General features: G+C 36.2%; 1 protein-coding gene across 2 annotated transcripts in view; it reads right to left on the bottom strand.

The window, feature by feature from the left end:
- STYX (serine/threonine/tyrosine interacting protein) overlaps positions 1-19,769 on the bottom strand; it is a 41,556-nt gene that overhangs the window by 14,405 nt on the left and 7,382 nt on the right. For both annotated transcript variants that reach the window (XM_072629701.1, XM_072629700.1), the window contains 3 exons: positions 11,185-11,217; positions 9,740-9,793; positions 3,490-3,587 (listed from right to left, as the gene is read on the bottom strand). In XM_072629701.1, coding sequence (XP_072485802.1) covers positions 3,490-3,587; positions 9,740-9,793; positions 11,185-11,217 — 185 coding nt within the window. The remainder of the gene's footprint in view (positions 1-3,489; positions 3,588-9,739; positions 9,794-11,184; positions 11,218-19,769) is intronic.

Below are 19,769 nucleotides of genomic sequence, written 5' to 3' on the forward strand. Positions count from 1 at the left end.
ATAGCTCAGATCAAGAAGTAAACTGCAATTTTGTCTCTCTGAAGTTCTACAGTTTTCCAGCTACCTTAAAATGGCTGAAATGACTGACTGTAGCAGTCTATTGGAGCTCCAACCAGGATAAGTCCACAATGATGTTGCTCAGGCCCAAACACAAGTCAGCTTGCAAAACTGACCAGAAAAATAGTGATCAGACTTTGCTCTGGATCAGATTACTCTGGGTACAATGAAAGCTGGCCTGAGTAGCTCTCAGGATCCTTGAAGGACACAGCACTCAATATATGAAGAATACAAAAGAGGGCCTTGAAAGGTCCAGATATTCTCTTCAGAAAGTGTGTGTAGTGCCAGTCTCTAACATAAAGCCTGGATTTGGTAAGCAAAACTGGAAGAATGGGTTAAAAAAAACATCCCATCATAAAGAGCTATTATAGTAGTAGGGATGTCTAATAAATAAACACTGAAAAAAGAGAATGACTTCAAAATATCTTCAGTCAAAGCCTCAAATAAAAATATAGCTTGGGTACAATTTCAACGAGAATTCTGGGAAGAGATGAAGTAAGAACACATATAACCTATATCAGATTACTTGCTGTCTTGGGGAGAGAAGAGGGGAAGGAGAAAAATTTAGATCTCAAAATCTTATAAAAAATGGAAGGCTGAAAACTATCTTTTACATGTAATTGCAAAAAAAATACTATTTACAATAAAGAGATGAAACAAGAGTTTTAAAAAGTGAAGACTCTGAAAATGATTTTATAAATGAAAGCCTTTGAGGAAAGAACTGAAAAAAAAAGAAAGCTATATTGGAAAAGACTTGCACAGAACACTTAGAGTTTAGCATAAGTAAAACCTAACCCAACCAAAAGTGTTTGAAATTTTGAATGAATCAAGTATAATAAGTTAATGATTCCATGAGAAAATAAGAAATAATGAAATAAAGTCAAAATACTAAAAAAAAAAAAGAGGAAACATAAGGTATCTTGTATTAAAAAAAGAATGCCTGGAAAACAGATTGATGAAAGGCTATTTCAGAATAACTGAACTACCTGGAGACTATGACCCCCCCTCCCCCCTATCCCCCAAAAGCCTACTTTATTTTAAGAAACTTCAAAAGAAAACTGCCCAGGTATCTTATAATCAAAAAGCAAAATGAAAATTCAAAGAATCCACCAGTCACAGCACCTCCTGAAAGAAACACTAAAATTAAAACTTCCAGGAATACCATGGCCAAAACCATAACTTCTAGGTCAAAGAAAAAATTTTGCAAACAGCCAGGGAAAAAAGAAAAATCAGGTACCAAGGAGTCAGTTAGAATCATATAAGATTTAGCAATCACCCACTATAAAGGATCAGAAAGCTTTATGATATTCCCAAAGACAAAAGATAAAGGCTTATAACCAAGAATAACATAACCAGCTGTAAAAATAAACTACTTTGAAAAACTTAAAAATTGAGATCAATGTGGTGACCAGCCACAATTCCAGAGTACCCATGATGACACTTACTACCCATCTCCTGACAAAGAGGTAATGAATTCAGGGTCCAGACTGAGATTTATGGTTTTTTGGACACGGCCAATGTGGGAGTTAGTTTAGTTTGACTATGTCTATTTGTTACAAAGGGTGTTTTTGTTTTCTTTTTAAATTTAATGAAAGGAAGAGTTGACAGTTGTTAATTGAAAAAAATGTGAATTAAAATTTTAAAATGTTAAAAGATGCTTTAAAGTTATTATTTAAAGAATGTTTTTAGACCATATAATTTTCATATTGGATTTTCATTTCCAAATCTTCTGGGTTACACCTAAAATGCTAAAATAATATGCAAAGAAGACAATGTTTCTTGACACACACACAAAATGGGACATCAACTATTTCCATGACATGAACAGGAATATATTTGTAAAAAATGTTATGTTGCAAGCAATCAACGCAGAAAAATTCTAAAGTTAGTAATCTTCAGATCTGTAAACATTTAAATACATTTTAAACTATTCAAGTATTTCCTACACTCAGAAAATTACTAGATCATGCTGGAGCCAGAATAGAAATAGGTCATTCTTATCTGTCCTTCAGTTGTTGGTTGTTTTGTCAATACTCTATATGCCTCCCCTGGGACACCCGGATTTCTCCCAGCTGTTCCTAACTCCTTTTAAGTGTTTTTACTTCTCTCCTAGGACAATCTAAGAAGTAGTTCTCAAAGATTGTGCCTCCAGTTTCACTAAGTGTGTCTTGAAATCCTAAATTCTCACCTTCAGCTACTTGTTCTTTCCAGCTTGGCTTTCTATCCACATGTTCTAAAGAAAAAAGCAAAACAGTAGAAGGGAGAAAGAAAGACAGAGGAATCTCAAGGCCCAGGTGACGAGTTGGCTGTTCCACAACTCTGGAACCATTTTCCACTGCCATCTTAAAAGTTCAGCAAGCCTTGATGCTTTTTTCTGTTAGCAAAAGAAATCTGAGAACCAAGGTTCTAGAGAGCAGAAAAGACAAGGGTCATGACACTGAGAATAAAAAGTACTGCTTTAGAGGTAGGAAGGCAAGGTTCAGTTTGTGAATATTGTATTCACATTCAAGGATCTCAGGGTGACTGGAAGAAGAGTCTGCGTTCTGAGTAGGAAGCTTATCATGGCCCAGAGAAATGTACATAAAATAAATAAGAGTAATTTGCCATGAAATGAATTCTACTTAGAAGATCACCTACTGGTATAATGAAACCATACCTCCCTCCTCTTATTTCAGAGGTGGGAGAAATTAGGGTGTAGAATGTCAGATATAGTAGAAATATTGGTCAGTTTTCCTTTTTTCCTCTCTTTTTTAATCTTTTAGAAGGGATGGGTATTTGTAGGATCAGAAACAAATGTAAAAACAAGACATCACTAGAAATAAAAAATTCTGAATTTTTCAAATAAGATGCAAATGGAGTATAAAAAAAATAAAAGCATTGCAAATGTAAGATATCACTGTTATACTGAGTATATTTAGTGACCTCATACTTACATGCTAGGGCAGCTAGTATATGAAATAATGAGATACTGAAATGATTTCTTAAAGGGTAATTGCTCTTTACTGAAATATAAAGTTACTCTTAAGGAAATCTGGCATTTATTTAGGTGACAACTGGCTTAAATCCTAAGGTACTGAAGGGAAGCTCTGTGTCTGAGGGGCTTGGTAACCATGATACGCATTATCTGTAAGTAAATAGTATATAAGATAAAGTGTTATTTCAGAAAATACATGATTTAAGTTAAGAAGACACTCCTAATTAATTTATTTTAAACTTTGGCAAACCCAATTATAAATGATCATAAGTGATTTTGATTTCAAAATCACCTGGCACAAGTTACTTTTCTTTGAAACCAAAGAGAAGGCCATTCAGTAAAGCTTCACACTAACCACAACAAGCTTTTATTAGATTTTCTGATGCCTAGTATGTGATATGTTGAATCCCACTTCCCAATCTCTCCGACCCCAAATTACACCTACACACATTTCTTACCTAAATAATTGTTGAAAGTTTGGTTTAATAAAGTTTGCTTCAATGTTTTGTCTTATACATATTACATGGGTTATTCCATGTTTCTGTAGTATAGGTAGCTGTAAAAAAAAGTATAGAAGTTTAAAATATGAAACATCTTCTTAAACATACATTTTAAAAACATATTAAAATTCTTAGAAGATGAAGTTCTCATGCTCTGTGTATTTGTTGTGGGGGGAGTGTGCTGGCCTTGGGGGTGCTTAGAGAGAGATTTGCTATGCACCAACACCAAGTGTCACTAAGAAGCTGCCAAATCCAAAAGCTCCTGGAATAGCAATGCTTCCCTATACCAATCTGTTCAACCCCTGCAGAAAATGCCCAAGAAAGCAACTTGTTTCTCTTCAGGTGATGTAGCCCTAAGCTCATCAGCAGCCAGAGGTACTGAAGGATGTAGAAAAGAAAATCTCAACACCAAAGTCCTTGGCATTGTCAAATGGTTCAACATTAGAAACAGAAATGGCTCTATCAACGGGAATGAAATTAAAGAATATGCATCACCACTTGCATTGCTGTTGAATGCTAGGGACAACTGGGCTTTTTCATCTGACCTGCAGGTAAAAACTCCTATATGCATTGTCATTCACGATCAGAAGTGACATCCTAAAAGCTGGGACTGACTTCCTTTTCTATTTGTATCCTCAGTAGTTAGCAAAGTGCTTTGCTAACTTACATACTAACTTTAATAAATACTTTTTCATTCATTCATAACAGAGAACCCAGAAATGGTGATCACAGTAGCATAGTTTAGGATTACAAGAGCACTAAGATGATGAATTTTCCAGACAATTAAAATATAAGTGTGATGGTCATAACAGACACGCAATAAATACATAAAATTTCCGAGCTGACAAGAACTTATTTTACAAACTGAGTCTCATCACAATGGCTTTTCCAAACCTTTTCATTCCTCCTCAAACCTCCCACATCTCTTCCTTTCTTCTACCCTCAGTTGAGAACTCTTCAATTTAATTTTGCTAAAAAAAAATTGAGACCGTTTGCCAAGAACTGGCTCTTCTTTCCTGTTCCTCATTACCACTGATTACAAATTTGAATTAATTCACATTCCCTGAACACAAAGGTGGGGGAGAGGGAGAGATAATCAGACTAAGATTCATAATATGCCCCATTTTATACATAAGTGAATCATCTACAAGCAATTAACAGAGCTGACTGCCACTTGGTCACCACTGACACAAAATAGCACATAAACTTTTACATCGATTCTCCAGGGTTCTCAGATAGATGACATCAACACCATCATCATCACCATTCCTAGGATTTATGCAGCACCTATGTGCAAGGCACTATGCTATAAGCACTTTATAAATATGATCTCATTTTTTATCTTCATAATAACCTGAGTATTTTATCCTCCTAGTAGCCCTGATAGGTGTATTATTATAATAATAAGGCAAATAAGGCAAACAAAAATTAAGTGATTTTTTGAAGATCACAAAGCTGAGGTTGAATATGAACTTAGGCCTTCCTGGGTCCTGGCCCAGGACTCCATCCACTACCCACCTAATTGCAACCCTTGTATTTTTTCAGAACCATAACCATTTTTACACCTGAGGCCAGACAGAAGAAATGAGTCCTCAGGTGGGGTTGGGAAGACAGAAACCTAGGGATACCAAGATGGGCAAGTTTATTCCATTCCTGTAGATCATCTAGTAGAGCTTCTACTCCATTTATAGAAATTTATTAAGTACAGTTATCCCTTCCACATTGCAAGGGTTAGGGGCATAGAACCCCCTGTCATCTGGAAAATCTGTGTAATAGTTTTTGATCACCTCTTCATACCAGAGAAGAAGTCTGAATTATTGAGGTTTTAAATGATAAAATATGTTGATATTATTCAATACTATACATGTATTTTATCCATTTCTAAATTTCCAAACTTTTTTGTGTTATATACTGGCCTTCATATGTCATCTGCAGCTTCTGCAAAACTCCCCCCAAATTCCCATTTAATTTCTTATGCTGACCCTTGATGGGGAAAGTCATGATGTAGAAGGGATAACTACATGGTATGTACAAAGCACTGCGCAAGGTAGTAGATATAAAAACAATCTCTTCCTTCTAGGATCTATACTAGGAAATATAACATCTAAATAGATAAATATAATATAGTTTGAGTAGGGAGAGAGCACTAACATATAGAGGGATAAGGAAAAATTTGTACGAAGTAGCACAAGAACTCAACCTTGAGGAAAGTTAGGGATGAATACAGATTCATCAAATGAGGCAGAATTGAGTGAGCAGAATAATAAAAGATGATATATTATGGCCACAAAATATATACTTATACTTATTAGCTAATAAGTATAGCTAGGAAGGGCTTCTATTACAGGGATGTAAAACAAAAAAGGAAAGAAAGCAAACAGTATCAATGAAACATTTTTAAAATACCCAAAAGAGAGTAGAAGTTCAGAAGGGAATCTAAAAAAGAACTGTTTTGTAACTATTACATTAAGGTTAAAATACATACTTTTAAAAAAGTGTATGCTAAGAGAAGTTAACAGTTTTTTATCTGTTCTTCATAGTTATTGGTGTTTAAGTCCATAGAATAAATTTAAGAAAAAAAGAATAACAGAGATATTTAATATTTAATTTAGTGCCAAATTAGAAACTTAACAAAGTCTATAAATATTTTTGCTACATAAGCTGAAATCTAAAGAATTCCTAGTCTATTAGATGTCTATTAGATGACAGTACTGATAGTACCTACCAGAAAAGAATCAGCAGTTATCACACCTTCAATACAATAAATGTATTGACTAAAAAGAAGACACAATGTTAAGAGCAGCTAGGTGGTGCAGTGGACAGAGTACCAGGCCTGGAATCAGAAAGACTCATCTTCCTAAGTTCAAATCTGGCCTCAGACACTTACTAGATATGTGACCCTGCGCAAGTCACTTCATCTTGTCTACCTCAGTTTCCTCATTTGTAAAATGAGCTGGAGAAGGAAATGGCAAACCACGTCAGTATCTTTGCCAAGAAAACCCCAACTGGGGTCATGAAGAATTGGGCACAACTGAAATGACTCAACAATAACAGAGATGATGCTTACAGTTTAAATCTTGTAATGTCCTGCATGTCAAAGGGCTGGCTAACATCAAAATTAATTCCCTATCAAAAAGTATTCAATACAACATGCTAAGGGAATTTTCCCATGGGAATATATTTCTGATTTTATGCCAAATTCAGGGTCAGTTTACTAGAATACAGAGTGTATGCAGAGGAGTACTTTAAATAAGTTTAAAAGATATTTTCATGGAAGATGTACTGGAGAGAGAAAAGACTGGAAGCTGAGAGTATTTATTAAGAGTCTATTATATGCTAGGCCCTAGAATTACAAAACAAGGAGGGAAATAATTTCAACTCTCAGGGAACAATGCAGAAGACAACTACATATATGAATATATACAGCATAAATGCAAAGTGAATACAAATATACAAAGTAGTTATATATAGAAAGCAAAGTGATAGGGAGGGCCCTAGCAATTGAGGAGATCAGGAAGAGGTTCATGGAGAAAACAGTTTTTGAACTGCGTGTCTTAAAATAAGAAAAAGATTCTTTGCAATGGGGATAAGGAGTAAGTACATTCCAGGAAAGTGAGATGAGAAGTACAAAGAAACAAAAAAAGGAGATGGAGGGTCAAGGAGTGAGGAACACAGAGTAGTTGCTCAAGATTTCTTACCACTTAAGTGCAAGGCACTGTGCTAAGTCCTGAGAATACTAAGAAACAGAAAAATAGTGTCTTTAAGGATGGAAAGACAGGTTGGGTCCAGACTATGGTTTTAAATACTATCCTAGATACAATAGGAAGCCACTGGCATTAGAGGAGACAGTCAAATTTGTGCTTGAGGAAAATTAGTTTGGCAGGAGTATATAGCATGGACTGGAGTAGGGAAGAGTATTAAGGCAGGGAGACTGAGGCAATGAAAACCTAAACTAAGTGGGCAGACAAAAGAGACCAGATTCAAGAGCTACTGTGAAAGAAGAAACAAGAAGTGGTAACTGATTGGATATGTGTGATAACAGAATAAGGAGTCCATGATAATGGCAGACTAATAACCCAGAAGGATGGTATCTGTGAGAGAAATAGCAAAGTTTGAAAGAGGGAGTATTTTAGGGAAAAGACTGCAACATACAGACTCTGAAATATCTCTAGGACACCAATTTGAAATATCTGACAGGCAACTGATGATGTGGGGACTAGATCTCTATATCTTGGAGTCATCTGCAAAGAAACAAACTCATGGGACCTGATGAGATTACCAAGAGAGAATAATATAGACAGAAAATAGAAGAAGAAGTAGGAAATAAACCTGGGGAACACCCACAAATGATACTGATGTTGAACCAGTAAGAGACTGGGGAGGAATAATCAGACAGGTAGGAAGAGAACAAGAGGAGCATAGCGGTAGTAACACATAGCCTTGGAGGGTAATGAAAAATGAATTGGGACGTAGGGGGCAGGGAGGAGGGGGAGTAAGAAGCAAAGGGAGGTTTGGAGGCAGGTTGGGAAATGTAATGAGTTCTGTTTTTATTTCAGGATTTCTATGTGACATCCAGCTAGAAATGTCCCATACACTGTATGGGTCTGGAGTTTAACTGTTAAATTCCTAATCATTCTTATAGGTCTACTCAAATGATATCTCTCTCTCAAGAAGCTTCTCTTCCATCACCCTACTTGATTAAGGTCTTCCCCCAATAGAATAGAAAGAGGACTAGCTCTGGAGTCAGAGGACCTGGGTTCAAATTCTCCTCTGACCTTTACTATCTGTTTGACCTTTTCAAAGTTACTTAATTTGCCTGCACTTCAGTTTCCTTAACTGCATATGAGTTTGCCCCAGATGGCCTCTGAAAAGCCTTTCATCTCTAAATCTATGCTCTCTCAGATCTCTGTAACCTTATAAAGCACTTCTGTAATATTCTGTGTGACAATCATCTGTTTTCAACCCTACTAGACTTACACTGAGTGTGACTTGAGTGCACTGACCATCTAATCTCAATCCAGAAGCTAATAAAATGTCATGCATGTTAAATAAGGAATTGTTTAATGTATCGGAGTCACTTAAATCTCTCAGCACTCTAGTCAACTCTAAGACTAAAAGCTGCAGAGGTGCTGACTTGTACTAGTTGAGGAAATTTCTTTATCTAGGGTATTCTCTACTAATGAAATCACAAGTTCAGTCTCTAACCCCTACTCTACAGAAATGGTATATATTAAAATGGGATTCTGTACTATTCTCTCTGTAATCGCACAAGAATACTCACTCGCTTTGGCTCTCTAGCCTTACTTACTCCACTTGTAGTCCATAGTATTTCAACAATTCCAGCGATATTGTCAAAAGTTAGGCGGAAAGCTGATAACATATTTAACTGCTTAAATAAACACGAGAATGTGTAAAGAATGCTTAAAAGCCAATTCTTACATCCTTCAAGACTTTTTTTCCAGAACTGAAATTTAAACTGCAAATATTTATTTGTAGGCCTTCAAGATAATGAAGTCCAAATTAAGCATTTTAAAGTGGAATTTAAAAAATTATATCTTTTACCTTTAATGAAAAAAAAACTAGCATAAAAGAAAATTAATCAGGAGCTAATTTAAACTTTAACATTTAATTTTATACTAACCTAGCACAGAACAGTTTTCTAAAGTGATTTTTATATTTAGTCTTTAAATATTTGTTCTTTTCAATAAAACATTAAGAAAACAAAAAGCAAAATAATACAATTTAGGTTTTTTTTTACATTTAAGTCATCTCAGTTGTGTCCCTGTAACCCCACTTGGGGTTTTCTTGGCAAAGATACTGGAGTGATTTGCCATTTCCTTCTCCAGTTCATTTTACAGATGAAGAACTGAGACAAACAGGGTTAAATGACTGGCCCAGGGTCATACAGCTATAAGAAGTGTCTGGGGTCACATTTGAACTCAGATCCTCCTGACTCCAGGGTTGGTATTCTATTCACTGTGCCACCTAGCTACTCTCATAAATTTAGATACAGGTTAATTCATAGCTTTATACAAAACTATGAAGTGTTATAAACTTAAAAGTGCACTAATACTTTTTGGGATACCATGGCTATGCACTGTCTCAATAGCCTCCACCCTCAAAAGATTTCTTGTGTTATTAGGATAACTTGTAACAGAAAATTCAATTAATAAATTATGTCTATGAACATAACCTAAAAAAGTCATACCTTGCTTTTCATAGCTGAAGAATATGGGCCCAAAAACAATCCAGGTAAGATTTCCTAAAAGAAAAATTAATTACAATTACCAATTTACAAATACTGATCAAATTTAAGTTCAGGGCAGGAAGAAAACCCAATCACTGCATTATATAGTTAAAGAAACAAAGAGGTCAAGAGAGGAAACAACTTGTCCAAGGTCACACTATTAATTCAGTAGCAAAGACAAAATTAAAATTCAGTTCCTGACTCCCAAGCCAATGTCTTTTCTACTAAATCACACCACTTTATATCATGTTCACTGATTTGAGAGTTTTCATGGAAGTACAAAATATGTTCCAAAGCTTCTTGTTATTTAGAGTAGCCAATGGCTGACATACGTAATGAAAATGCGTGCTACTTGCTAAAATTAAAACAGACATTAAACCTTACCTTTAGGAACTATATTTAGAACTCATTTAAACAGCTAATTCTAGTAAAAACATTAGATATGGCCACTTTTTAGAAGAATGCCATCTCTATATCCTCATAGCTTCTTATCAGCCATTCCTTGATAGATTCTATGATCAAATTACAGGAAAAAGCTCAACTTCTTTTTGATCCAATTCAAAAGCATTAAAAGACACTGTGATGACAGGAATACAGTTACTACTGTACATTTAACAAAAACACCACAAATTTAATATTAAAATCGTACCTTCTGAGTCTAAAAAGGCAACCTCAAAAATGCTGGTGTTAAATACAGGTATCCATTCTAAATAAACTCAATACATCAAATTATGAAGTCAGAAACTTGAGAGAGCAAAGAAACATTTACTCTACAAAAGTTGAAGAATGTTCACCATGGTTATGTGTTAGATGGTAGTACCCACTGGCTAAGTGTAATGTAGCAGTCCAGCTCTATTAAATATCATAAATATTTGTACTAAAAAGGGAGAAGCAAATTGAAAACAGCTGTGTCTTATAATGCATGCTTCCCAACATGCAGGAATAAGTCAATATTAAGTCAATAACTTAATTCCTTTCACATCAAAAGTTTTCAATTCAGTATGTTGAGTGATATTTTTCCAAAGGAAATTAGGCACAATAGAATTCTGCTAGAACTAACACATGATCTAATGTTTTAAGTGCTTATAAACGTATCATTCTCATTTTATAGAACTGATTTACTCAAGTTCATACAAATTAGACAAGAAAATCTGTAGCTGAGTCTCAGCTTATTTTCTAATAATCAGTCAAGATGATGTCAACAGGCTTATTTTCTATCAAGATGTCAATGCTGTAATACTTTGGACTATATTCTAGGTAGAAAATTATTTACTCTCAATTGTGCTGGTCATCTGATTTAAGCATCTGATTTACTTTAAGCAAAGGGATAATTAATGCATTTACATGACAAAACCATGAGGTTTAAACTAAACATAAATTAAATGGACTAAATATTAACATCATACCTGCATCTCTCGCCTCATGGGATAGGTCCAATCCTTAAAAACACACACAAACCAAAAGTTAAGTAAAAATTTTCCCAATTTAAAAAGCAAAAGAAGTTACACAGCAGCACTATATAATTTTTTTTAAGACCAAGTTAATAACAAGGACAATAAAAATCATACACTTAATAAACATTTATTAAGCACCTACTATGTGCCAGACACTATGGGCTAGCAATACAAAAAGAGGCCAAAGCCAGTCCCTGGTCTCAAGGAGCTCACAATCTAATGGAGGAGATGACAAGCAAATAAATATGTACAAACTATATGCACGAAAATTAGGAAATCACTAAAAGAGGGAAGGTACTAGAATTAAGATGGGTTGGGAAAAAAGATGGGCTTTTAGTTGGAACATGGAAGAAGACAGGAAAGCCAACAGGCACAGATGAAAAGGGAGAGCACTCCAGGCTTAGGGGGGTGGCCAGAGAAAATGCCCAGAGCTGAAAAATAGAGGGTTTGGGAGGGTAGGGTGGAATAGTCCGGAATAGGCCAGTGATCAGAAAGGCAAGACAGAGGAGCCTAAGTTAGGAAGAGTGTTGTTTCTGGTTTTGATCCTGGAAGCAACAGATCCCAGCTATTGGAACAAGAACTCACTATGTGACAAAAACTCTTGGGAAAACTGGAGAGTAGCCTGGCCCAGCCCAGGCAGAGACCTGGTTCTGACATTAGGTTGGACTGCACAGAATTCTCTGTGTGGTCCCAGTCTGGTCCCATTGTCCTTCTCTCTCTCTCTTTTTTATATTAAATTTATTTATTTTAAGTTTTCAACATTCATTCCACAAAATTTTGAGTTCCAAATTTTCTCTTCATCTCTCCCCTCCCCCAATCCCAAAACGCCGAGCATTCTAATTACCCCTACCACCAATCTGCCCTCCCTTTTAACACCCCTCCCTTCCCTTATCCTCATCTTCTCTTTTGTCCTATAGGCAAGATAAATTTCTATACCCCATTACTTGTATTTCTTATTTCCCAGTTGTATGCTATATAATTTTTTAAAAAAATTTGTCATAGATTATTAAATAATAATTTTATATTGATAATGCTATTGACAAGTACCAAGAAACAATAACTAAAATATATAGAGTGAACTTCTAGAGATGTGATTCTGATTTTATTAACAGTACACAGCTATATGTTATCATTAATCACATTCAAAAAACTCACAACAGATATTCAAGGGTTTCAACATTTAGCCCAATGTTACAGTAGTGAAAAGAACCAGAATTTGAGCCTAGGTCCTTTCACACTTGATTCCATCCTTTTCCCAGTGTTCTTTAGGAAAAGCACTGAGAAATGGGAGTAAAATGAGAGGCAGATGACCAGGACTGTAAGACTACTAGAGATAATACCAGGACTGGTAGAAGGAACTGGGACTATTTGGAAGAAAAAAATTTAGAGTAGACATTTATCTGTGAGGCTGCTAAATGAAAGAGGATTAGACTTGTCCTCCATGGCTTCAGAGTCTCCAAACAAGTGTAAATTGCAGATGTTCATTTATTAAATATAACACTTCCTCTTTTTCTATTTTTTTGCTTTGCTGTGTTATTTACAAATTCAACAGCTTACTCAACAGTATTAAATATGCCTTCTCTGTTAAAGGAAATCTTTTTATTCCCTACCATCTATTACAATTAAAAATTTTGATTTAATATTTTATTTTTCCCCAATTAACATTCCTTTAAAATTTTTTTGAGTTCCAAATTCCTTCCCTCCCTCCCTTTCCCCACCATGAGAAGGCAAGGAATTTGAAATAGTTATACGAGTGCTGTCGTACAAAACATATTTCTATTTCCATGTCAGCCATGTTGTAAAACACAGACCAAAAAGACCCAAGAAAAATTAAAAAAGTAAGGAAGTATGCTTCAATCTGCATTCAGATTCCATCAGTTCTTTATCTGGAGATAGACAGCATTTTTCATCACTAAGTCCTTCAGAACTGTCTCGGATCATTGTGTTGCTGAGAAAAGCTAAGTCATTCACAGTTGATCATCATATGATATTCCTATTATTATGTACAATATTCTCCAGGGTTTTGCTCATTTTGCTTTGCATCAGTTCATGCAAAATTTCCCCATCTTTCTGAGAGCATCCTGCTCATCACTTCTTGTAGCACAACAGAAACCATCACAATTATATACAAAAATCTGTTCAGTCATTCCCAAATTGATCGACATCTCAATTTCCAATTCTTTGTTATACTTTTGTTATAAATATTTTTGTACATATAGATCCTTTTCTTCTTCTTCTTTTTTAAACTCGTTAGGATGCAGACCTAGTCGTGGCATTGCTTCATCAAAGGGTATGATGCTTTGGGCACAATTCCAAACTGTTTTACAGGATGGCTGAATTAGTATACCACTTCACCAACAATGCATTAGTCTCAATTTTCTTATTGTTATTTTCTTTTTCTGTCATATTAGCCAACTTGAGAGGTACAGGGGTACAGGGTGGCAGCTCAGAGTTGTTTTAATTAGAATTTCTCTAATAGTGATTTATACAGTATATTTTCATGTAACTATAGATAGCTTTGATCATTTCATCTAAAAACTGCCTGTGTATGTCCTTTGACCATTTGTGAACTGAGGAATAGTTCTTATTTCTATAAATCTGATTCAGGTCTCTACACATCTGAGAAATGAAGTCTGTATCAGAAAACTTGTTAAAATTTTTTTCCCATTTATGATTACTACATATTTCCCTCAATCCTATTTTTCCCATTTATCCTATTCTTGCTCTTTTTTTACCATCCATCCTTAAATGTAGTCAAAAGATTCTAACACCTCTCCCAATCATCTCTCCCTTTTATCAGCATCACCCCCCCCCCCCCCCCAACCCCTTCACCTCCTACTTTCCCATATGGAAAGAAAGATTTCTATAGCCAATTGAGTGCATATGTTATTCCCTCTTTGTGACAATTCCAATGAGAGTAAGGCTCATATACTCCCCTTGCTCTCTATCTTCCCCCATCACTGTATAAGCTCTTTCACACCTACTTCTTTTATATCAGATAATCTGCCCCATTCTCCCTCTCCCTTTCCCCTTCTCCCAGTGCATTCCTCTCTCACCCCTTAATGATACATATATATGTATATATATATATATATATAATATGAAATCAAATTTAACTCATACTTGTGTTCTCTATGTATACTCTTTCTAACTGCCCTAACAATGAGAACATTTTAAGGAGTTAAGGAGTTTAAGTATTATTTTCCCATGTAGAAATGTAAACAGTGTGATCTTTTTGAAACCCTTATGATTTCTCTTTCCTGTTTACCTTTTTATACGCCTCTTGAGTCCTGTATTTGAAAGTCAACTTTTCTATCAGCTCCAGCCTGTTTTATCAGGAATGCTTGAAAGTTCTCTATTTCAATGAATTTCCACTTCTGCCCCTGAAGGATTACACTGTTTTGCTGGGTATAATCCTAGCTTTTTTGCCCTCTGGAATATCATATTCCAAGCCCTCTGATCCAGGAATACAGAAACTAAGTCTTACGCTATACTGAATGTGGATCTACAATATTTTAACTGTCTCATTTTGGCTGCTTACAATATTTTCTCCTTGGTCCGGGAGCTCTAGAATTTGGATAGGTTATCCTTGGGAATTGTCATTTTGGGATCTCTTTCAGGAGGTGATTGGTGGATTCTATCAGGATCTATTTTACATTCTTGTTCTAGGAGATAAAGGCAGTTTTCTTTAAGTTTCTTGAAAGATAATGTTTAGGTTCTTTTTTGATCATAGCTTTCAGGCAATCCAATAATTGTTAAATTATCTCTCCTGTAACTATTTACCAAAAAGTCAAATTTTCTCCCAATAAGATATATTCTACATTTTCTTCCTTCTTAAAAATTTTGTTTTATTGTTTCTTTATATTTCATAAAGTCGTTAGCTTCCACTTGCCCAATTCTAATTTTTAAGAAATTATTTTCTTCAATGAGCTTTTATAATTCCTTTTCCATCTGACTAATTCTACTTTTTAAGGTACTCTCTTCTTCAGTAAATTTTTCTACTTTTTTTTTCCATTTGGCCAATTCTGCTTTTCAAGGCATTCTTCTCTTCATTGGAGTTTTGTATCTCTTTTATCATTTGACCTGTTTTTTAAGGTATTGTTTTCTTCAGTTGTTTTTTTTTCTGGGGAGGGCGGAGAGGAGGTATGTGTGAATCTTACTCTCATCAAAATTGGCTGAAAGAAAAAATAAGGTACACACTCAATCGGGTACAGAAATCTATCTTACCCTACAGGAAAGTAGAAAGGGAAGACAATAAGAGAATGGGGGGGGGGAGGTCAGACTGGAGGAAGATATAGTCAGAAACAAAACACTTTTGAAGAGAGACAGGGTGAAAAGAGAGAAAGAACAGAATAAATGGGAGTAGGAGGAATAGGATGGAGGAAAATACAGTTAGCAACAGTAACTGTGAAAAAAAATTTGAAGTTTCCCTGATTAAGGCATCATTTCTCTAACATATAGAGAATTGTGTCATATTTATAAAAATAAGAGCCATTCCCTAAATGATAAATGATCAAAAGATATAATCAGTTTTCAGATGAAGTAATTAAAATTATCTGTAACTATATGAAAAAATACCCTAATTCACTATTGATTGGAGAAATGCAAATGAAAGCCATTCTGAGGTACTACCTCATACCTATTACATTGGCTAATAGGACAGAAAAGGTAAATGACAAACGTTGGAGGGGATGTGGGAAAAAAGAGACATTAATGTACTGTTGGTGGAGTTGTGAACTGATTCAACAATTCTATAGAGCAATTTGGAACTAGGCTCAAAGGGTTATAACATCCATGCATACACTTTGACCTAGCAATACCACTATCAGGTCTGTATCCCAAAAGACAGGAAATGACCTCTATGTACAAAGGTATTTATAGCAGTTCTTTTCTGGGGGTAAAGAATTAGAAATTGAGAGGATACTCATCAACTGGGGAATGACTGAACAAGGGGTGTATAATTATGATGGAATACTATTATACTATAAGAAATGATGAGCAGGATGCTCTCAGAAAAAACCTAGAAAGACTTGCATGGGCCAATGCAAAGCATAATGTACTGGGTACAAAGTAACACCAATATTGTAAGATGACCAGCTGTGAATGACGTAGCTATTCTCGCAAAACAACCAACACAACTCTGAAGGATTTAGGATGAAAAAAGCTATATATCCCCAGAGAAAGAACTGAGAGTGTCTAATCTCTTTTTTAAACTTCCTTTATTTTTCTTGAGTTTTTAAAAATGTTTTTATTTTACAACATGACTGTTATGGATGTGTTTTACATGACTGCACATATATAACCTCTATGGAATTACTTGATCTCTCAATGGGGGAAGGGAAGGGGGAGTAGAGAGAGAAAGAGAAATAATTCGGAACTCAAAGGTTTAAAAACAAATGTTAATTATTTTTACAAGTAAGTGGGGAAAAATTAAATGTTAAATAAATGCAAAAAAGAAAAGTAGTTTTCCTTAACAAGGGAGAAGGTGCTTGACTTGCCATTCTTGTTCCCAGAATATTTCAATCCCAAGGATGTCACTATTCCTCCACTAATTAGACATGCATCACTCATTTCGTACCTCTCTCCCTATTACTGTGTATCTCTTCTCCCTTTTCTGACATTAATCTTTCAACACTTTACACTACTCAATTTATTCTCTCTTCTCAACCTAGTTTTAAAACTATAAATTGAGGGGTAGCTAAGTGGCACAATGAAGACCCCAGAGGACCTGAGTTCAAATTCAGCTTTCAGACCCCTGACACATACTAGCTATGTGACCTTGGGCAAGTCACTTACTTAACCCCTATTGCCTCGCCTCCCCTCTCAAAAACACACACACACACACACACACACACACACACACACACACACACACACAAAAACCTCAAAATATAAATTGTTCAGCTTTACTAAGTTTGTGCAAAGGTAATAGTGTCCACAGTTCAGTTCTGCCCTTGTGCTTGAAATAAAAATCCTTTGGCTAAGTATGAAAATGCAGCACACTGGGTTAATTCTTCAACAACTCTTTTCTATGTTGGCTGACTTCCACCTTATCACTGTCCTTTCCAAAATATGGTGCCCAGAAATGAACACTCTAGAGGTGGCCTGACCAAGGCTGAACACATTAAGACCATCAACTCATCAGTACCTCAGATCTATGACTGCAGCCTCATATTCCATTAGGCTTTTTTTTTGCTGCTATATCATCACATTGTTGACCTGTTTAACTATCAGATCATTAAACCCCACCTATCTTTTTTTTAAAAATTAATTTATTTAACTTTTAACATTCATTTTCACAAAATTTTAGGTTCCACATTTTCTCCCCTTTTGTCCCCTCCCCCCACCCCAAAACACCGAGCGTTCTAATTGCCTCGGTCTGCCATTCTGCCCTCCCTCCCTCCCCACCCCTTCCCTTTGGAAGGCAAGCAATTCAATATAGGCCAGATCTGTGTAGTTTTGGAAATGACTTCCATAATAGTAGTGCTGTGTAAGAACTAATTATATTTCCCTCCATCCTATCCTGTCCCCCATTACTTCTGTTCTCTCTTTTGATCCGGACCCTCCCCATGAGTGTTGACCTCAAATTGCTCCCTCCTCCCCGTGCCCTCCCTTCCATTATCCCCCCCACCCTGCTTATCCCCTTATCCCCCACTTTCCTGTATTGTAAGATAGGTTTTCATACCAAAATGACTGTGCATTTTATTCCTTCCTTTAGTGGAATGTGATGAGAGTAAACTTCATGTTTTTCTCTCACCTCCCCTCTATTTCCCTTCACTAAAAAGTCTTTTGCTTGCCTCTTTTGTGAGAGATAATTTGCCCCATTCCATTTCTCCCTTTCTCCTCCCAATATATTTCTCTCTCACTGCTTGATTTCATTTTTTTTTAAAGATATGATCCCCTCCTCTTCAGTTCACTCTGTGCACTCTGTCTCTGTGTGTACGTGTGTGTGTGCATGTGTGTGTGTGTTATCCCACCCTGTACCCAGATGCTGAATAGTTTCAAGAGTTACAAATATTGTCTTTCCATGTAGGAATGTAAACAGTTCAACTTTTGTAAAGTCCCTTATGACTTCTCTTTGCTATTTACTTTTTCATGCTTCTCTTCATTCTTGTGTTTGAAAGTCAAATTTTCTTTTCAGCTCTGGTCTTTTCATCAAGAATGCTTGAAAATCCTCTATTTCATTGAAAGACCAATTTTTCCCCTGAAGTATTATATTCAGTTTTGCTGGGTAGGTGATTCTTGGTTTTAGTCCTAGTTCCTTTGACTTCTGGAATATCCTATTCCACGCCTTTTGATCCCTTAATGTGGAAGCTGCTAGATCTTGTGTTATCCTGATTGTATTTCCACAATACTTGAATTGTTTCTTTCTAGCTGCTTGCAATATTTTCTCCTTGATCTGGGAACTCTGGAATTTGGCCACAATGTTCCTAGGAGTTTCTCTTTTTGGATCTCTTTCAGGTGGTGATCTGTGGATTCCTTGAATACTTATTTTGCCCTCTGGTTCTAGAATCTCAGGGCAGTTTTCCTTGATAATTTCATGAAAGATGGTGTCTAGGCTCTTTTTTTGATCATGGCTTTCAGGTAGGCCCATAATTTTTAAATTGTCTCTCCTGGATCTATTTTCCAGGTCAGCTGTTTTTCCAATGAGATATTTCACATTATCTTCCATTTTTTCATTCTTTTGGTTTTGTTTTGTGATTTCTTGGTTTCTCATAAAGTCATTAGCCTCCATCTGTTCCCTTCTAATTTTGAAAGAACTATTTTCTTCAGTGAGCTTTTGAACCTCCTTTTCTATTTGGCTAATTCTGCTTTTGAAAGCATTCTTCTCCTCATTGGCTTCTTGAACCTCTTGTGCCAATTGAGTGAGCCTATTTTTCAAGGTGTTATTTTCTTCAGCATTTTTTTGGGTCTCCTTTAGCAGGGAGCTGATCTGCTGTTCATGCTTTGACTGCATGTCTCTCATTTCTCTTCCCAGCTTTTCTTCCACCTCTCTAACTTGATTTTCTATGAGCCCTTCTATGGCCTGAGCCCATTGAGTGGGCTGGGATATAGAGGCCTTGACTTCTGTGTCTTTGCCTGATGGTAAGCATTGTTCTTCCTCATCAGAAAGGAAGGGAGGAAATGCCTGTTTCCCAAGAAAGTAACCCTCTATAGTCTTATTTCTTTTCCCTTTTCTGGGCATTTTCCCAGCCAGTGACTTGACCTCTGAATATTCTCCTCATACCTACCTCGCCTCCGGATCCTCCCAGCCAGCGCTTGGGGTTTGAGATTCAAATGCTGCTTGCAAGCCTCAGGGCCTTTGGTGGGGGCAAGGCTGCTATTCAGCGCGAGATTAAGTTCAGGTGCTCAGGTGGGGGCAGGGCCGCTTCACGGGCTCAGTTCCCTCAGGGGGTTTATGCAGAGACCTTCAACAATGGATCCAGGCTCCTGCCTGCTTGGGGAGCCCAGGTCTGCTCCCGTCTCCACTGTTGCCTCCCGAGGGGCCTGAGTTATGGGGGCACCCCACTCCCCTCTCGACCCGCCAAAGAGACCCT

Source organism: Notamacropus eugenii, chromosome 1, assembly GCF_028372415.1.
Source record: "Notamacropus eugenii isolate mMacEug1 chromosome 1, mMacEug1.pri_v2, whole genome shotgun sequence".
Classification (NCBI taxonomy): Eukaryota; Metazoa; Chordata; class Mammalia; order Diprotodontia; family Macropodidae; genus Notamacropus; species Notamacropus eugenii.